Source organism: Crocodylus siamensis, chromosome 11 (assembly GCF_052110815.1).
Source record: "Crocodylus siamensis isolate JL-2025a chromosome 11, ASM5211081v1, whole genome shotgun sequence".
Taxonomy (NCBI): Eukaryota; Metazoa; Chordata; order Crocodylia; family Crocodylidae; genus Crocodylus; species Crocodylus siamensis.
This window is the reverse complement of record NC_143405.1, coordinates 45,193,641-45,213,971: the sequence shown is the minus strand read 5'-3', so window position 1 is coordinate 45,213,971 and position 20,331 is coordinate 45,193,641. Positions and strand designations below refer to the sequence as shown.

Sequence of the window (20,331 nt, the reverse complement as noted above, 5' to 3'; positions counted from 1 at the left end):
CGCAATCTTTATAGACCAGAGAGTTAAAACACTTTGATGTGATCATCTCAAACTAGATTTGAAGTGTATTCAAAGATCATATATTATGCCTCTCTGAGGAATCTAGCTTCCTTGGGGAGGACCTTTTTGCTTTTCTTTAATTGTTAGGAAGTGGCAGAAGACATCTTCCTCTTATTCCTTGTGTTCCTTTTTAGAATGGATTTGGGGAATCGTACTTGAAGCTTTTCCTCCTAAAAATATATATATAAGCATTTTTTTCTATCTTTGTTCTTAAACAGGCGTGGTGTTATTTTCAGCAATGTACTTCTCCTTTGTTCATAAAATAGTGTTGTTCATAAAATAGCCTCCTATGTGTAATGCGACCTAGTCACATTTTTCTGTCTGTCCTGGGCAGGCCTGAGCTGTTCTTTGAGAAGCCTTTTGCCCAAGTCAAAAACCAAAGAAGGTACTTGAAAAAGGGGGCAGGCATTGTTCTGGCTTCCCTGTCTTTCTCCCTGCCTCCCCAACTGACTTCAGTATTTACCTCATGTAAGGTGACAGTTAATCATGTGCTTGAGTAGTCCCATTGACTTTAGTGTGGTTGTTGAATGTTTACAATGAGACACAGGCTTGAGTATCTTCCTGAATTCCTATTTATAGTAAGGTGCCACTACTGCAAAATTAAGGTCTCGTTTATTTTACTTGCATTGAAGATACCATGGCATTTGCTGGAAGGTTAAGTTGGGTCAGGTAATATTAAATGAGCAAAGAGGGACTACATTCAGGAGGTATCTTAGTATTTGTCTTAAATTTTAGGGTGGTATGTATGTTCTGTTCACTGGTTGTGCAACTTCCAAATTGGACCTTGGGAGAGGTGAGTCATCTTGCAATACAAGTTCAAGTATTTATATAAACCCTCATGACCACATATTGTTCTTGATGATTCTCACTAGGAAGCCAACTTCACCGAGATGTAAAGAGCACTATTCTTCCCCCGAAGAGCAGTACCAGTTCCAATTTTGCTCATCTGATAAGAGAGAGACTTCTGTTTTTTGGAATCTTGAAGATGGATAGCTAGATCTTTTTACTTGAGATGAACATAGCATCCCACAAAAAAGTAGTGCTTTTGTGACTGGGAAAGTAATGAATCAAAAGATAAGCTAACTGATCTATTGTTTATTGATGGCCACTTAGCTGCTGTGGAGCTGGAAGTTGACTGATGGTTATTTCTGTACATTGTTAAGCTGTGCTCTATCCTTAGAGAGCCAACAAAGAATTGGTATTTAGTTCCTAACCTTGAAGTAGCTGCGTATCACATTTTATTTAAATTTTCTATTTTTCTGACAAATACAATACATTATTTAGCTTCTCTCTACTAGTAAAATACTTTTGTTTTAATAGTTCCAGCAAACAAAGTGCACCAACTTCAGACTTTTAAGAAAAGTATTAGTTTTTTTACTTTAATCGTCAAAATGCATAGATGATAAAAACTACTACAGAGAATATAAATACAATGGAAATTTTTTTTAGGTTACTATACACTCATGTTCTTCCCTGAGCTTATCAGAGACCCGAAGTAAGCTGTTTATACGAATATGTAACTTGATGGCTATCAATAGCATCCTTGAAGTAAATGATACTTTATGGAATTTTTCCTTCCCAAGTCTCATTACTCAAATTCTTTGTCTTTAATACCTTCTTAGACTGCTTATGTGTCCTTTCTAAAGATCCTACAGTGTTTGAATTCAGGATATGTAAAACTGCTCAGTCGGACTGTTGCATATCATGAACTACGGTTTTAGTTTGGTAGAGGAACTGTACTTCGAAGGAGAAACTTTGCTTCTGACTATCTGTTCTCTTTATATTTTTCATAAATTATTTGGTCAGTGTATCAAAACATTAGAAGATTCATCTGAAACCTTAAACTTACTATACATAGGTTCCATGGATATGTGAAGCAATTAATTTTAGTTCTTACTTTTTATCTTTATTTTAGCTAACTTTATATTTCTTTCAAGTTTAGTCTTTTTCTGTGTTTGGGTATCTCAGAAAATCACATTTATAGTTTCAAAATGGCAGGTTCCCTTGAATAGTGTTTTCCTACCTGCTCTTTCCTTTACAAAAATAACAACTTACTCCCAGCAATAATGTGATCAGTATTCATAGACTTTTTTTAATAGACGTTGTGACCAGCACATCTGAGTTATATTCTTGGTTTCAGAAGCAAATATGCAAGTGTCTCTTACACAAATATCTTCGCACATGGTGGGGCAAGCAGCAGGATCTGGAAATACTGTTCTGTAATTGCAACAACTGCTTGGTTGGACATGCTGTGAAAACCATATTAGTCAGAAGAGATGTGCATCCTGAATTTTAAAATACTTTAGCTCTAACTTCTAACTTCAGTCAATCCCAAGCAACAGATCCTATAATATTTTGGTCTTTGTGCTACCGTGTCTTCTTCCTCCTGTAATCAAAAAGCACAAACCAGGCATTATTGAAATGTCACTGTTGACAAGGACTCTTTAAAGCAACTGTTGGTGATGTTGAATTGCTGTCACCGCTCCCTGAATAACTATGATTGGAGATACCTGGTTCAATTTTTCTTACTTTGTTCTACAGAATTAATTATCAAAAGAGCCCTGTGTTTGCTGTGAGAGGATATTGTCTGTTGAATTGATGAAATGAAATTCTATCCAGCTCAGATGAGATTTTATTATAACTTTTCTTTGGGTGACATGCATAATTCAAGTTTACAGTCCATTACATTCCAAGCTTAAGGGTCAAGTCTTCAAATTGGGAACCCAGACTTACAAGTCGCTTCTGAATATCTTGCCTTTGATCTATATTTACTCCCAAGGTTATATTGCCTATTTTCTATTTTAACCACTTCTTAATTTGCTTTGGATAATGTTCTCTGAACATGTGTATTAAACTAGTAACACTAGTCCAAAGCATATTCTTGAGTCGCACTGTTTTGTATCTCACTCTTTCCTTATTAAACTTTACCCCTTCTCGGTAAATTCAAACAAACAAGAAGAACTTCCCAGCCAGAACTGTTGAAAATCTCAGTTACTATCAAGAAGTCAGTCTTAATTTTCAAAGTTCTAGATTTTTGCCGTAGTAAAAGGTATTAGACAGTGGTATCACAGCATGCAAAAAGGCTTTTGCCACTAGATATACAGTTGTTCAGTGCCAGTGCCATACTTCTAAATGGAAGATAAGTCCTGCCAGGAAACTGCATTCTAGAAGATATACCAATTTCCCATCATTCTTTGAATTTTTTCATTATACAGTAGGAAGTAAGTAAACACAAATGAATCCCCTAATTCATAAAGTTCACAAGAGCTCAATGTACATGGTAGTATCTCTCTTTCAAACTTTCACTTAAGACATGGATGACACACTGATGTTATTTGTGGGCATTCTTTCTTAAGTAATTTTGCAAGTTCTTTGACAATTGTACATAAAAGCTGTCCTGGGAACTCAGTAATTTTAATGTTTGAGGGAATGTGATACCCAGTGTTGCACAATTAAAGTTATGCGAAGGGGTTGACCTTACAAATGCAGTCTAAATAAAATCCTAATGGATTTTAAATGGTTGAGTGCAACACTGTTTTGTGAGACCATTCTCAGATTCTCAAATTAATTGCATGTAGATATCAAGCTGTAGATGTTGCAGTCTTAAATCAAGTTACTCTTCATCCAGATGAACTTGATGAATAGGTGCTATGGAAGTTTCCCAGTATTTTATTTCTGATCCTGTAGGAACAACTTTAATATACTAAACAACACAGTTTGGTCTTTATAATTGGGCAAATCAAAATATAGCAAAGATTTTTTTTTTTTATGCTGACTTGTTAGGCTGCCATTTATGCTAAATCTTCTTTTCTTGATCTTTTTTTCCCATATAGGGTGTGTAGTAGAGGGAACCTGTTATCTTGACTTTCCTTTTTCCATTTCTTCTTTTTCCTGAGAAACCATGACCTCTCTTGTCTTAAAGCTAGAATGTGAGTTCTTTGGGCAGGGACTGGTTAATTTTTGTTGTTTTGTATTTTTAAGCATCTGTACTGTACCTACCAGAATGGCAACACTGACCACATGGTTACTTCTGAGTCCTTTTGTTATACAGATAACTATGGCATATCCAACCAGTCATTTAATTAGGAGTAATATTCCAACACCTTACTTTGTATGTATGTTGCAAGTAGCTTTTATTTTCATGTGCAACAGTTACAATGACAGATCTCAAAAGTTCAAATGATGATAAATAATCGGCTTAGGCAGCTGCAACAGCCAAGTGTTCTGTATCTGCTGGAAGACTTTAGACTTTTTTCAATATAAGTCTATTTTTAATAGTAATCATACATTTAGAGAATTTTTCATCCCCCCTCTACAACATCTATGGAAGAAAGTTAATATAAGCATCAGTTGTCTTTAAAAAAAAAAAAAGAGGGACTCTACATTTAATTTTTTCAATAGGAAGTCAGTCCTGACTACTATTTAGGGACACCTTGCCAAAAATTTCTAATACCTGAGGCCTTTGAAAAAACAATTATTTCCACATTTGTTTCTTTCCAATATGTGGCTTTAATATTGTATTGCAGACAAATAAGTTCAGCAGTTGATTTTATAAAGTCATCTTTAGGAGAGACCTAATTTTTTTTACCATAAATATTGTGATAGTAAATGTCCTTATTCCTCACTGGCATCTGTAAATATTTGTTACTTTGAAGTAGTGGGACTATAGAACTTGAGTACCTCTTGCGCGCGCGCGCACCCACACACCCACACACACACCCACACACACCCACCCACCAAGAAGAAAAAGAAAAGATTGCTGCTAGCCCCATATTTATAAAATCTTTAAATCTTTCTTGGTTTTGGTAAGCAAAATATAGCATGTTTATCTTAAAATATATTAGGAGTGGTGGCAGATATGGTTTTCTCGGCCTTACACAGGCATTTTATATTATACTAGAAATAAATATAACAAAATTTTGCCCTGGTAGTGAATGAACTTTTATCCTCCTTACAGTTCTGGATTTTAGTATACCTGAAGCCCCTTACTGAGATGCTAGACCAGAATGTCTTTTTCAGTATTCTTCATTTTCTGTTGTCTGATGTGATTTTTATAGTTTGTCCAGAAACATGTGCTTCATATAGTTTTTTTGGAGAGGGGGGGAAGGCAGCAGTAGAAAAGATGGAAGATTATCTCATAAGCTTCAGTTACCTACTTTATGGAGCTCCTGACCCCCATCATAACAAAGCTCCGTATCTCTGTTTTAGAAGTCTGAGGTAAAGCATTTGCTACAGGGAACTACAGATTTGTCAGAAATGCAGCTCCAGTCCTCTACATCTTGATGAATGCCAGGTTGGGCTCTTCTCTATTTCATGTTAGTGAGTCAGCCACTTGCTGCCACATACTCTCTTGTTTTCCACTGGTCATTTTGGCCTTGCATAGCTAAAATTGAGGAGGGGGTGGACAAGAATAGCCACACGGCAAAAAGCTGAAACCGTAGGGAAGAGACTCCTATACAAATTTATGGAAGAGAATTGGTGGAAAAGGAATATTAAAGTAACCATTTGTGTGACCATGTAATGCACACGGTTTATGCCCGAAAGCTTGCAAAGCACATGTTTTCCCAACTAGTTGGTTGATCTATATAAAAGATATCACATTTACCTAAGGAACCTTGTCAGACCCCATAATGCATGTATTTGATATGGATGGTCCTGAATTATGTTAGGAGAAGTCTTAAAATCTCTTAAACTGAAGCTTAAAAATGCATAGCTGCATCTGTGTTCTCTTTTAGTAATAAGTGCTTGTTGCCATGGTAAGTAGGCTAAATACTGACAAGTCCTCACAGTGGCTGGATGAAACTTAACCTTTTCCAAGAGAAGTTGCAATATGAAACTTGTATTCTTACAAAAACCAAATCAGTTTTTTGTTTCGTTTTGTTTTTAAATGAAATGTATAAAGCATCTTTTTAAGTGTATATCTATTTCCATGTGAGTATATTAAAATTAAAATGCTGTTCTTTCCTTAAATTTCAGCAGATTACTCAGGAATAAATACTGATATGTATGATTCTAGGCAGCTGTTAACACCAAGTCTGTAGCCTAAATCCCATCTTTTGAGGCTCTTTTTAATACATGACACTTTAAAATAATTCACGATCCATTAAACTAATTACTTTCTTTTAAAACTCAGTGAAATAACACCTTTGTTTAGAGGTTTCAAATGTATATTGATACTGACTTTCTTTTCTCTATATAGCGCTCTTTCAGCCGATAGCTATGGGCTCTCGAGAGTTTGAAGATGTTGTGAAAATCCTGCATTCATCTTACCTGGAGCCAAGTTCAGTGGCTAATTTCAATTACAAAAGAGCCAGCTTAATTCATAGTGAGTTGTTAGAGAAGGAGGTGAGTACCTATATGATGCAAGTTAAACAATTTCTCAAAGTTTTGTCCAGCTCCTGTGATGTTTACACTAAGCCAAATGCATCAAATCGTACATTTCAGTTTCTTAGATGCTTATGTGTAAGGCCTTGCTGATCTCTTAAAAAAAAAAAAAAAATTACGATTTCCTGATTTGCTCTGTACGTGTGTGTATATAAAATTACAGTAAGCTTATTTAAAATCAGTTTAGGGAATTTTTGGTTTGTGGTATATGGAACAACGAATGTGTTGATTTTGCCCTACATAGTACAGTGCCACACACTGAACCAATTTCTGGAGTAATAAAATGGCAAACCAGCCACAAAATATGTTCCACTTAAGTAGGACCTTTCTAGCTAGTTCCTATTGCACCTTGAATTGAATATATGGCAAGTATATCTGGACTGGAGATGCCTGTGCCCCATCCCAATAATCACCTGTTTTTTTGGGATGGGGTATAGGAAATCCTGGGTCCAGACCTAGTTGCGCTTTGCCTGATCATCAGGGATCCTGGTTTTCTCTGATTTTAAAAAAAATCACAAACTCTGATGAAAAATTGCAAATTCTCTGACAAACCCCAAAATACATTATTAAAATTAAAAGCCCCTGCAGCACCCCTCGACCCTACTGCTGCCTCTCACTGCCCCCAAAGTCCTGTTTTCCACCCCCCACATGCCTCTTGCCTCCTATCCACAGCCCTTGCTCCCCAGGCCTGCTGGAGGGGCCCCCAGCTGCCAGGGCTATGGGGCCAGGGACCCAAGTCTGCAGCTCCCTGCCCCCCACAGTAGGCAGCAGAAGCGGCATGGAGCTGGCTCTCCCACTGCTGCCGCTTGCTCGGGTGGTGGTGGAGCCGGCTTCTGGCTCCCCCCCAGCCATAAACTGCAAACCCCCAGCCCTGCCAGAGGGCCCCCCAGCCCCTTGCAAGCCCCACTTACCTCAGGCTCCAGGAGAAGAGCGAGGTTGGGCTGAGCTGAGCCAAACAGAGCTATGGGTGACTTAAGAGTCTCAGGCTCCGCCCTTTCCCTCCCCCTCTGAGCAGGGCTAGGGATTTCCTGCCCTGTTTGCAAACAGCTCTTGCAGGCTGGAGCTCAGCCAGCCTGCAAGAGCTGTTTGCAAAATCGGGGAATCTGCAGGTTTCTCTGCTAAAAGGAGAAACCCGTGGTTTTCTCTGTTTTTCCATGGGAAATAGTTTCATAGTTTGTAGGTTTGAAATGGAACTGAGCAGATCATCAAGCCCGACCTCCTGCCATGGCAGGAAAGAATACTGGGGTCAAATGACCCCAGCAAGGTGTTCATCTAGGCTCCTCTTAAAGACCCCCAGGGTAGGAGCCAGCACCACTTCTCTTGGAAGTTGGTTCCAGATCCTAGCTGCCCTGACAGTTAAGAAACGCCTCCTGATATCTAGCCTAAATCTACCCTCTGCCAGCTTGTGACCATTGTTTCTTGTCACTCCAGGGAGTGTTCCGGAGAACGGGGACTCCTCTAATGCCTGCTGGTCCCCCCTGACTAGTTTGTAAACGGCCACTAGATCCCTCCTCAGCCTTCTCTTGTGGAGGCAGAACAGGTTCAGGTCCCTTAGCCTTTCCTCGTAGAGCCTGCCCTGCTGCCCCCTGATCATGTGAGTGGCCCTCCTCTGGATCCTCTCCATGATGTCCGCATCCCTCCTGAAGTGTGGCCCCCAGAACTGGACGCAGTACTCCAGCTGCAGCCTGACCAGTGCCGCATAGAGGAGGAGGATCACCTTGGACCTGTGTGAGATGCATCTGTGAATGCATGACAAGGTGTGGTTGACTTGAGTTGAATGTTTCTTTTTGTTACAACTCCACATCAAGGAGAGAGCAGAGTGATGTGGTCAGTAATCTTGTACCTGGGAAGTGTCTTTCATATCAAAACTAAAGGATAGATGGCATTGAACATGCGAACACTAGTTTTATTCTTTATAGGTATTAAGATTTTGTTTGATAACAGTTCACAGAAAAGCGCAGAGAATTGAAATTTGATGGTCGCCTTGAAAAAGAGCTTGCTGAATCCTATGCATTTCTTATGGTTGATCGACCTCAGGTAAGCAAGTGCACTTTTTTTTTTTTTTTTTTAAGTATTTTCTTTTTTCCTGATTTTTTTTTTTTTGTTACTGTGGGATGTTTTTTAAACTAAATTGCCTAGGTTGATGATTTCAGAATTCATTAACTATGAATGAATGTTCTATGGTTTAAAACAAAACAAAACAAAAAAAACACAGCTAGAAACCACAAAAATACAAGGAAGCAAGGAATTTTGACATACCCCTGCTTTAGTGCTCTTAATTTGGTTCCTGAAAAACCAAGCGTTAAGCAAAATGGAAAGTATTTGACGAGCCAAGATGGCAACCGCAAGTGTTTTTAATGACCCAAGACAGCAACTGCTAGGGTTGTAACGAAACTCGCTGAGCACTAATTGAAATCGGGTATCAATTTAAAATGAATGTTATAGCACTAAGCAAAACAACGTTAAGTGTTGGTTGCTTGTACAATTTATCCGTTTTGGTATGGAGTTAATGGAGCTCCAGTTACAAATGTCTCCATCTCTTTGTGTGTTCATATTGCTTAGACTTGTGCTTATAGGAGAAGATAATGTGTTTTTGCTTCATATTATATAAATATGTCGATATTTTTCTGGTATGGGAGCATAATTTTTGGAAAAGAGTATTTCCTATCTCACTCTTCAGATTAAAATTTTATATAGATTTTTATATAGACATTAAGGTTGTTTATTTCCTTTGTAAATTTCTGGTCATTTGCCAATCGCATTTCTGTTCCTTAACTTTTTTTAATAGTTATAGATAAAGTTATACAGATTTTTGTCCAAATACTTTTTTACTTTTTCCAAACTGTTGTATATTAGGCACACAAACTCTCTGCTCTAACAGTTGCATATTAACACAGCATTCCAGAGCAATAGTCTTCTTTAAACATGATCATAATTGGGAATGTACTAATTGTGCAGTAAATGTTGTATGGAAGAAAACTTTGCATTAATTCATAGGTCATTTTAAAACTTCCCTGCACTATTTTTACAACAACATTTTTCCCCAAATAAAATTTGCTAAACACAACGTCTTCTGTTTTATTCAGGTGCAAAACATATGTGAGAGAGGACTTCAGGTGGGCCATTCCAAAATAACAATCCTTGGTAGTCCTTCCATGGGTAATTATTTTTTGCTATTTTTAACTTGCTGTGTATACAAGGATGAATCTACAGTGCAGATAATATGGTACAAATGTAAAATATCTGCCCCAGCTGTTGATTTTCCCCCAAGTTAACATTTATACTTTTGAAACCATTTTAACCAGCTGACTTCAGTCAACTAACTTGCATAAAGTCTTACCTCAACTGAAGAAAATTGGGTTAATATCATATGCTCCCAGTGAAATGTTGGCCAAAAGAAGTAATCCAATCGGCTTCTGTAAAATGGGGAAATGACTAGCAGGAGTAAGAGGGTTACAACACCTGTCTGGTATTGTACAGCTACTGCTAGAAATACTGCCTTCAGTTCTAGTGTCCACAGTTTAAGTATATTGATAAATGGCAAAGAATAGCTTCAAGCATGGTTGAAGATTATGGAATGTGATGCCTAAAATATCTCAGTCAATTTAGCTTAGGAGTTGGATGGATAAGAACTAATTCGGTCAGTTTATAAATACCTCTATGGAAAACAGAAACCAGAAAAAAACAGCTTCTTTAGTTTAGCAGATACATTTGAAGCAAGATCCAAAAGATGAAAATTGAAATATATTTTATATTGAGGGTGGTTAAACTAGTGACATAGTTTATAATAAGAATTGTGGTAAGTAGTCCATCATTGCAGTTTTTCAGATCAAGATTGTGGGCTTTGTGAAGATATTCACAGATATTGGATTTAATACTGCTGAAGGTCGGTCGGTCTTAACATTTTGCCTTTGGCTGTGCCGTGTCACTATAAGAATGCTACATGTTTGCTATATTAGTACTTATTGTCTTCTGAAAATGGTTAAAACTTGTATGCTTATTAAATTCCTTAAATATGACATTTTTATGTTCAGAAACTTCAATTCCGTACCCTTATATTCCTCCCCTATCAGGTGTGTATCTCTCTAGGTATGCGGATCTATTGCAAGCAAATCCCCTGGAACCTGGATCAACTGGTGATGTGATTATTTTTAAAATAATAAAGGCAAGTTTTACTCAATTTCTTATCACTTAGAGAATACATGTCCTGCTCTTTCTATTCTACTTCATATATTTAAAGATAATCTAAAAGGTAGGGGGAGTTATGTAGGAGCTTTTTTTTTCAAACGTGTGCAGGTAGGCTTTGATTTAAAGTCCATCTCTCTTGGATAGATGAAGAACTTAAGGGGAACAATCAAAAAGATGTTTTTTGTTTTCTTCAGCAAGCTGAAGAGAAGAATGTGCTAATAAAAAATGGCTGCTTGTACTTTGTTTTGCTAACCTTGCATCCTCTTATTAATCTTGCTCTAGTTACTCTAATGAAAGGCATGGGGAAGCCAAATTAACTTTTTTTTTCCCCCCTTACAGGGAAAAATGAAGAGCATATATGATCATATGGGTGTGAAACCAGTGGAATCAACAGTTAAAAGTGCATTGGATCCAACACCAAAGCATGAATGTCACGTTTCAAAGAATGTGAATAAAGTAACATCCTTGTTGGCGTATAGAGCATATGAGCTTACTCAGGTAGGCAAATAACTTAATTTTATATATTGTATGCTATTATGCATTAAAGATGAATACTAGTTAGATTCATAGATGCTGGGGTTGGAAGGGACCTCAACAGACCGAGTCTGACCCCCTACCCTGGGCAGGAAAGAGTGCTGGGGTCAGATGACCCAGCCAGATACCTATCCAGCCTTCTGTTAAAGACACCCAAGGTAGGGAAGAGTGCCATGTCCCTTGGAAGCCCATTCCAAATACTGGCCACCTTTACTGTGATGAAGTTCTTCCTGATGTCCAGCCTAAATCTGCTCTCTGTCAGTTTGTGACCCTTGTTCCTTGTTACCCCAAGAGGTGAACAGAGCATCTCTGGTTCCTTGCCACACCCCACTAATGAATTTGTAGGCAGTCACAAGATCCCCTCTCAGCCTTCTCTTGCAGAGGCTGAAGAGATCCAGATCCCTTAGTCTTTCCTCATAGGGTTTAGCCTGAAAACCCTTAACCATACGAGTCGCCCTCCTCTGGACCCTCTCGAGGTTATCCACATTCTTCTTAAAGCACTATTAATGTAAAAGTTTAAGTAGGGAAGTTTAAATGTAAACTCTTAATCTTAAATTACCCAATCATTTACCTTATTTACTCAAATCCAAGGCAAGATTTTTTTTCCCCTTTCCATTCAATATGGGAGGAGCGAGGGGGGGAAAAAACCTCTTTTTGGATTTGAGTCTGCCAATAACACACATTTTAAGTGAGAGAGCTGATTTCTGCACCAGAATAGAGGTGTGGGAATGCTGTAATGGCTACTAGGGGCTGTGCTCCCCTCCCAGGTGCTGAGACCTGGACTATCCAGCTTGCATCACTCAGCCTGTCTTTGCAAGCTCTGCATCTCAAACTTTAACCAATTTGGCAGCAGATTTTGGCTGAACAGCAAAACTTGTATTAGTTTGGTAGCAGTTGTGACAGTTAAAGATTGAGCTGTGGAGCATGCAAGGAGGGTCCAGGGTGATACTGTCCCCTCTCTAGGTTGACTGGGTTCAGCCGTGATGGCAAAAATCAATCATTCTGGGAAGGCAAAATTGAAGGTAAAAAAAGGTGTGGTCTTATTTTCTTTCATTCACCCCCAAATAAGGTACATCTCCATGGCGACATTAAACTGTCTTAATGATGAGTCCATTTTTTCTCTCCCTATAAAATGCTTCCTTTTCACTAACTTCTAGTTTTCAAAACACATGAAGTGAAGAGTCCTATTAGACAGATGTCATTCTATGCAAGCCTCATTCTACACAATGTTCACATTTTGATATTGTCATGATCATATAGAGTGGTTGAATTAAGGATGCACAGGCAACCATACTTCTAACAATTCCTAATATCTACATACTTTACTCTGCAAAGTTAATGTTGTTTTAAATGCAAGTGTTGTGCGTATATACACATAGTGTATAACTTAGATGGGGAAAAGGAAGGTTTGACATTTATTTTTTAAATGTAAACAAGTTAACAGGCTGCCCAAGCAACTTTTTAGATGCAGAATTAACCTATACATTCTTTTAACTTCTGATCTGTTACGATGTTAATGTTTCAACATAATTTTAATACTTGAATGGTTAAACAGAGTGTCAAAAAAACCCTCAACCTGCAGTTGTAAGATGTTGATGTGCCAGAAGCGGAGGGCAGTGGAGCCTTGAGGGCTTGATCTTTGTTGTGGCAGCACAGCCCTAGCCCTTTCCCCACTGTCTGCCCCAAGGCATGCATGCATCTGCTGCCAGCAATGAGCTGGCCTGGAGCTCAATGGGCCCTGGTGCAGCTGCTTGTAGCCTGCCTGCCATCTGCTGCAAGCAGCCTGCACTCCATGGCTGGCAGCAGGGGCCTGGCCAGAACCTGGGCTGGCTGTGGTGTGCTGAGCAAAGCATGCTCTGGCATGAGTGCCGGAAGTTGCCAACCCGTGAGTTGAGCATTTATTTTTGGATTATTTAAGTGTGTTCATTAGTCGTGAGGATGCATGAGTTTTGAGGTACAACTACAAAACAAATTGTACTTATTCAGAAAACAGTTGATGTTTGGTTGTTAGTTAATCTGAAAAATATAAATAGAGCAGATTTATATTTTAACCTGTTGTTTGTTTTTGGGTTTTTTTAGTATTATTTTTATGAGTATGGCTTTGATGAAATAAGGCGCAGGCCAAGACATGTATGTCCATACGCTGTTGTTTCATTTGCATACAAGGATGAAATGGTACAAGCACCAAAGTTTATACCTCCATCAAGGTAAGTTAGGATGTATGCAGACTTACAAAAATAGCAGGAATCTTGTAATTTATTAACAAGTGTTTAGCATTACTCTGTCAGGGGTATCAAATATATGGAGCCCCACCATCTGGCCCCTGGTGGTGCCCATGGGGCTGATCAGACCCTCATGGGGCATGATGTGTGATTTGTGGCGTGGTGCCTGTCCATAGGCCAGATGATAGAGTAATAGAAAATGTAGGGTTGGAAGGCATCTCAGGAGGTCATCTAGCAGGAGGTCTTAAAGCAGGACTATTCGTAACTAGATCATAACAGCCAAGGCTTTGTCTAGCTGGGTCTCTAAAACCTCCAAGGATGCATATTCCACAGCCTCTCTGGGTAAACTTGTTCCAGTGCCTTATTACCCTCATAGTGAGAGTTTTTTCCTCACATCTAACTTAAATGTTCCTTGCTGCAACTTGATATGATTGTTCCTTGTTCTGCCACCACTGAGACAATCTAGCTCCATTCTCTTTGTAACCACCCTTCAGATAGTTGAAGGCTTTTATTAAATTCCCATTCCGTCTTCTCTTCGCGACTAAGTACACCCAGTTCTCTCAGCATCACCTCAGAAGTGATGTGTCCCAGCTCCCTAACCATTTTCATTGCCTTCTGCTGGACTCTCCAATTTTTCCACATCCTTTCTACAATGGGGAGCCCAAAACTGGACACAGGACTCCAGATGCGGTCTCACCAGTGCCAAATAAAGGAATAATCATTTCACTTGATCTGCTGGCAATGCTCTTACTAATGCAGCCCAGTATGCTGTTAATTTTCTTTGCAGCAAGGGCACAGTGTTGGCTCATGTTTAGCTTATTGTCCGCTGTGACCCCCAGGTCCTTTCTTGTAGAGCTGTCGCTTAGCCAGTCAGTCCCCAGACTGTATTGTTGTAGCTGTAGCCCATGGACCTCTCCCCTAGCATACCTGGTCTTGTGGCTGCTCCAGCCAATCTGGGACTCTTGATGAATGAATATTCAAACATGAATTCTGGAGTGGCTGGAACAAGTGCCACACAGCATAATCTCGTTGGATGGCAGCTGTGCTGTACACAGTGACTGCCTGTGTTGGACTCCGTTGCACATGATGCCCACTCTAGGATGCACACCACATACAGCACCAGCTCTAGCCAGTGTAGCTCTAGCCAGTGTATGACCTTTGCTGCATGTGGCGGTCACAGGTGCCCCATGCAATGCAAATCCCAGACCAGCTGGAGTTGGTGTAGTCCCAGAGCTCCCAGGGCAGGTGCCACATGCAGTGCCATCTGGTTAGTGATCACTGGATGCAATATGGCTAGAGATGTAAAATTTCCAGAAGTTTTGAAGCCACAGGGGAGGAAAAAACCAGGAATTTTGGGAAAAAATGAAATAATCTACAATACTTATTTTCTTAGCACCCTTTACACGTTTGCTACTTTAAGAACATAAAATGGATTATGTATAACTTGGTCTGCTCATAAAATTATCATGTTTGGTATATTTGTTAAATTTAAAAGTATAGCTTATTCAGATAATTACAAATTTACTAATTGAATTTACTTTAAAATGTTCTTAATTTTTGTTACAAATGGAGCTACAAGCTGCTGTACTGTAAGGAACCTAGCATCTGTTAGTTTTTGCCAGTTTATGAGAAACAGGCAAAATTAAAGTTGAAAATAGAAGAAACCATCAACATTATAGTAAAACAAAGCAAATTTATTATGTATTCTGGACTTAGCCTCCTCCATAGTGTCAAGCAGATACAGAAAGCACTCATTTTTTAGAAAAAGTTGAGGGGAAAAAAAACAAGACTCATTGAATATAAATTTTGCTACATGAAATCTCATTTTCTGAGCTGTCACTATCAGTAGTTTCTGCTGCTTCTGCTGCTTATATTTTTATCATCTTTATGGACTTCTGAACACTGAAAGTTTGCCCAGATTGAGATAAGGTTCTCTACTTTTTCACATGTTAGTTTATTTCTTGATTGGTGAGTATTTCCAAACAGACCGGTGTCTTTTATGCGCTGCGGAAGATGGAGGACTCTGAAGCAGGCGAGAAGCAAAGGAGTCATAGGCTGTGTTGTGCAAAGGCCTTGCCACCATGTTGCAAGCCGGGATATGCTTGGCAGAGTGCCAGACTGCGTTCCTGGACCAAATATCTGAAGATATTCTATATTCTGCAACATTTGAAAGTACCTTTCCAACATCAGATCCTAAGTGTGTTGCTTGTTTTGTAATCCAGTCAAATATTTCTGCCTTTGAATCTTGGATCCAGGAGACTTGCAGCAGCATTAATTGATTGGCAACAAAATTCTTCCAGTCTGTTAATGAAGTCTTTCACTTTTCTTCTGTACTTTTCACTTTCTTCTGTACACTTAAAATCAGTTGTTTTTGAGAATCTATCTGGGCCATTTGGTAAGGAATGTCTGACAGAAGTGCACTGTCTGATTCAGATGCAGTGATTGCTGAAGAAATTGGCTTTAGAACAGGGGCGGGCAGTTACTTTGGGTAGAGGGCTGCTTACTGAGTTTTGGCAAGCAATCAAGGGCTGCATGACGGGCAGCCAGGAGCAGATGAATATTAATTTTCTAAATTTTTTTAGGGGCCCCGGGGGCTAGATAGAATGGAACCCAGAAGACATCCTCATCAAGTACAGTGTTCTTTACACTTTTGGGCACTTCAAGATCCTCAGTTATTACTGTTTCTTGAAGAGCTTCTTTGTTTTTTAGTAAACTTTAAAATGAGATCACCACTTCACCCCATCTAGTTTTACTACAGAGTTTGTGTCACTGTTTTATTCTTTGCATTCTTTTCTTCCTGCTTCTCAAAGACTGCAGCTACAATATAAGTGGCTTTGACATGTTTTATAACTTCTTTTGCTCTTCTATAGATCTTTTGCAGAGTGTCCAACTTCATAATGTCATTAAGAAGCAAGTTTAGCCCATGGGATGCATATCCTATTGCATTAATATGTGGATATTTATCCATTACGATCTCCCATGCTGCTTTCATGTTACTTGCATTGTCAGTCAGCAAAGCAAATGCTTTATCGCTCTCAATCTTCTCTAGGACTTCACATATTTTAGTACTGATATACTCTGCACTATGCCTGTTCTCTCCTACTACAGTACAGTAGTACTTGTACTACAGAAAGTAGTTTCCACTGGGTTAGAATTGCTGTCATGTCTGCCCCTGAAGTAGTTGGTACAAGTAGTTTGTTTAGACTAGTCTAAATAACAATTTGTTTTTATTCTGTTGAACAGAGAGAATGGTCTCCATTAATTTGATACAGTACCTTAAAGAGACTGCAGTTATAACTATAAAATGTGCTTATGTAGCTTGCTTTTATAAATTACAGACATAGAGGTACTGAGAGTGACATCCATACTAGGGAGGATTAGATCTTTTTAAGACTGTAGGTAAATCAGTCCAATTGCCATTGCAGTTTTTCTCCTTCCATTCCTTAAATGTATGTGCTGCTAATAATATTCACCTGGTTGTTGTATTGCTCTCCTGTTTGCCTGACCATAATAAAACATAACTAAATATGATCTGTTTTTTCCCCCATTGCATATTGAGAGAAACTTCTGTCTTTTTAATTTTGTTTTGTTTGTTTTATTTTGTTAGATCAAACAGTTTTAATGCAGACAGAAATGCAGGTAAGTATCAGTTATACTCTAAAACTCCTTTTGTAATACCTGTATGGGTACTCTATTATCCATTTGCCCTGTTCTCTTTGCCAACACTTTAACTGGTTATGCATTTTGGGTTCCTGTTTGTTTATGCAATAAAAAATAGAGTGATGCATAATAGTGGAATTCATTACCAAGACTACAAATAAATTATACCATTCTGATACCATTGGGGTATAACCAGTTAAAGCAGATTTGAATACAGTCTAAATCCATGTAGTTAGTGATTCCTGTTTCATTTTGTATTTGAGGATTGTAATAAAGGAAAACATACTATATTTCAGACCTTTTGTATGGTTAGTAGTGCAAGAAAAATGAAGACATTTCTTTATAAAAGATTACTATGGATGAAAGGGTGGAATCTGAAACAGTTATCCTGCTGTCTTGTTTGACATTTGACCTGAAAAGTTCATTTCTGCTGTTCCGGATGTGTCAAATCTGGCTCCTTGTGTTGTCCCTGAGTTTCCAAGTGATCCACATGGTGCATGCTGCATGGGCCCTGCAGTCCTCAGTCTGGAGTCCATGCTGTACACAGCACCCACACGGGACAGTTTGGCATCCCCATATGCCAGACACAGAACCCACAGTACGTGCTCTGGCCCGCAGCATGGGTCCCAGAGTGAGTATCACGTACAGCTCAGTCCTGGACTGGCCAGAGCAGGCGCTGGATCCAGCATGGGAGGGGGATGGGGTGGTGCAGGGGGGAGAACTCTATGGTTCCCTCATGCTTGATCCAGTATTCACTCTTGTCAGTCTCGGACTGTGGTGCATGTGGTATCCTCTTCAGCAAGTGAGGGAACTCTACTGCACACAGTGCCTGCCCTGCATCAGCTGGAGTGTGCGACTTATGCCCTGATCTGGTCAGAGCAAGTACCACATTGTGCAAGGGTGAGGACTGTCTCTGTGCCGAATCCAGCTCATAGGGCTGGGTGTGCACCATTCGTCTGGCCTGTGGATTGGTCCCGTGCCTCTCATCTGTCCCATGGGATAAGATGATTTTAACGCCCCCGTGCTACACTAACAAACATGGCTTCCTGTATTTCCTGATTTCAAGCTCCAAGGCTAGGTACAGACATTCAAAAATCCTGAAGTAGAATCAATCGTTAAGTTGCATAGTTTTCTGTAAGCGGCATAGTTTAGATCAGTAGGGAACAGAACACACATTTGCCCTTTGATGGGGCAGACAAATCTTAGATTTATGTTCTGCAATTTTTAGACCAGTCTTTGTACCAAACTTCTGTTTTGTTATGGGTATAGACTGGGTTCCAGTCACTTACAGACATTACATTTTTACTGCTGTACCTGGCCTTTTAAATTGTTTTCCTCTGTTACTTGACCACAGAGTTGTTTTTGGTATCCTAAAAGTATATGTAAATAGCTCGTTGAGAACTACAGTATTCTAATACTGCAGTGAACATTTGAGTGACACTCTTAAGATAGGTCACATAGCACCTTACTTATCAAAGGATTCTGGTTCTCTTGTATTTAAGAGAAAGTTTTGGAACGTGAACTGATGCAATTATGTCTTCCTGAGCTCCGAGAACTTGAAAAAACTCAAGATAAAAGTTCAGCCATGCATTACTCAGTGGATGGACACAGGCACATTTGGAACTGTTTTAAAAGGGCAGTGGTTGCTACATTCTAATTGTTACTGGTGGACGAGCTGAGGATGACCAAAGTGTAGCAAAACTGTCCTGACTTTAACCCTGGATAAAGCAGTTTTTTGCTACATTTGTCATCCTCACCTTGTTACGTTCCAGTTGTTATTGGTGGATAACTGCTGCCCTTTTGAAACAGCTCCAAATGTCTATCCCCAGAGTAAGTAATGGCTAAACTTCCTCTGCCTAAATAGTGGTGATTTTTTTCTCTGTTCCTTCTTCTGTACAGGGGCTTGTTACTTCACTGTTTGCACGTCTTTGCTTTTGTCTTTTTAATCTTTTATGCTAATGTGCATGCTGTTTTTGGCATAGTTGTATAAATAATAGTAATACTGGAAGCCAGTGATCTAAACTGGACACAACCAACTTCTGCTGTTGCTTTATCTTTCTTTGCCTTACCTAGATGATCTGGCAGACGGCACCAGCAATATTTACTACCCTTGTAGTGACAGCAGAAGGAAACTTCCCAGAACTATTGATAGTCATTCTGTCTCCTTCCTTTTGAGTCTCTCTTATCAGACTAGCTTCCAGTTATTCAGTTGCTTTTTATTTTGCCTTGCTTTTTAGATAAGACTAACTACACCTTATGGAGAGGACAGCTTTTGAATAAAGGGAAGCTTTTATGTCATGCCGCTTTGAAGTCAGCAACACGTCCTTTCCTTCCATGCAAGCTGTAAGTATTTCATTTACAAAAGTAGCACTGAAAAAATGCTGGCATTCAGAACTTCCTTTAACGGAATATTTGCCAGAATACATTTTGGTCAAGTGTTAAAAGTTAATATAGTGGGCAAAACTTTAAAGTGCCGATATGACTCAGGAACCAACTTAAGTTCCAAAGTCATTAAAGCACCTCTGAAAACATGCAGTTAACATAAACATCTGTTTTAAATGCACTGTCTCTAAAATAAATTAAAAAATATATATATTTATGTGTGTGTATGCATATATGTATGTAATATGATAGCAAAGTGTTTGTTTTTTTGGGTTTTTTTTCCCCATAATACTTCTAGGAATATTTTTTTTTAAATAAGCGTGCCTAAAAGCCTTCAATTTTGTGACAATGAGATTGGGCTGTGAGGTAGAAAGAACATTACTTTCCTTCTTTTTTTCCAGTCCAGAGAAGCTTAATGTTGAAACTGTAATGAACATTGATCAGCTGAAGAAAAAAGTTTCACCAGCATTGTTCTACAAGGAAACTTACCTAGGGACAAAGGAAGGTTAGCTTGAAATAGTGTGTGTTTGGCTATTCAAATAAAAAAGGTGTAAATCTGGTTTACAATTTATTTTCTTTTTCTTGTGTCAGTGTTTAAAAATGGAATGTACTGCAGCCTGTATGAAGTTGTGGAAAAATCAAGGTCTGGAAGTAACTTGGAAGGCTTACTTCAAAAACTAGAAAAAGAAAAATTAGTGAGTAGAAAATACTGACTTCCCTTCTCAATTTTTGTATATTTAGCTAATATTGAGTACTGAGAATCTTCACATTCATTGTTGCCGGCCACATATGCAAATATCAGAGGAGTGTTTCAGTGCCTGTGATGCATTGTTGCTGCTTATCTATTAGCACAGTTTTGCAATTTTAATCTCTTAATTTTTACTGATTATTTCAAACTGTA

The 20,331-nt window shown here is 38.9% G+C and overlaps 1 protein-coding gene across 7 annotated transcripts in view; it reads left to right on the top strand.

Moving 5' to 3' along the window:
* TASOR (transcription activation suppressor) overlaps positions 1-20,331 on the top strand; it is a 48,286-nt gene that overhangs the window by 2,869 nt on the left and 25,086 nt on the right. For all 7 annotated transcript variants that reach the window (XM_090022140.1, XM_090022145.1, XM_090022143.1 and 4 more), the window contains exons 2-11: positions 6,260-6,405; positions 8,389-8,481; positions 9,531-9,603; positions 10,518-10,609; positions 10,972-11,130; positions 13,246-13,373; positions 16,996-17,027; positions 19,286-19,391; positions 19,832-19,935; positions 20,022-20,125. In XM_090022140.1, the coding sequence (XP_089878266.1) occupies positions 6,260-6,405; positions 8,389-8,481; positions 9,531-9,603; positions 10,518-10,609; positions 10,972-11,130; positions 13,246-13,373; positions 16,996-17,027; positions 19,286-19,391; positions 19,832-19,935; positions 20,022-20,125 (1,037 nt within the window). The remainder of the gene's footprint in view (positions 1-6,259; positions 6,406-8,388; positions 8,482-9,530; positions 9,604-10,517; positions 10,610-10,971; positions 11,131-13,245; positions 13,374-16,995; positions 17,028-19,285; positions 19,392-19,831; positions 19,936-20,021; positions 20,126-20,331) is intronic.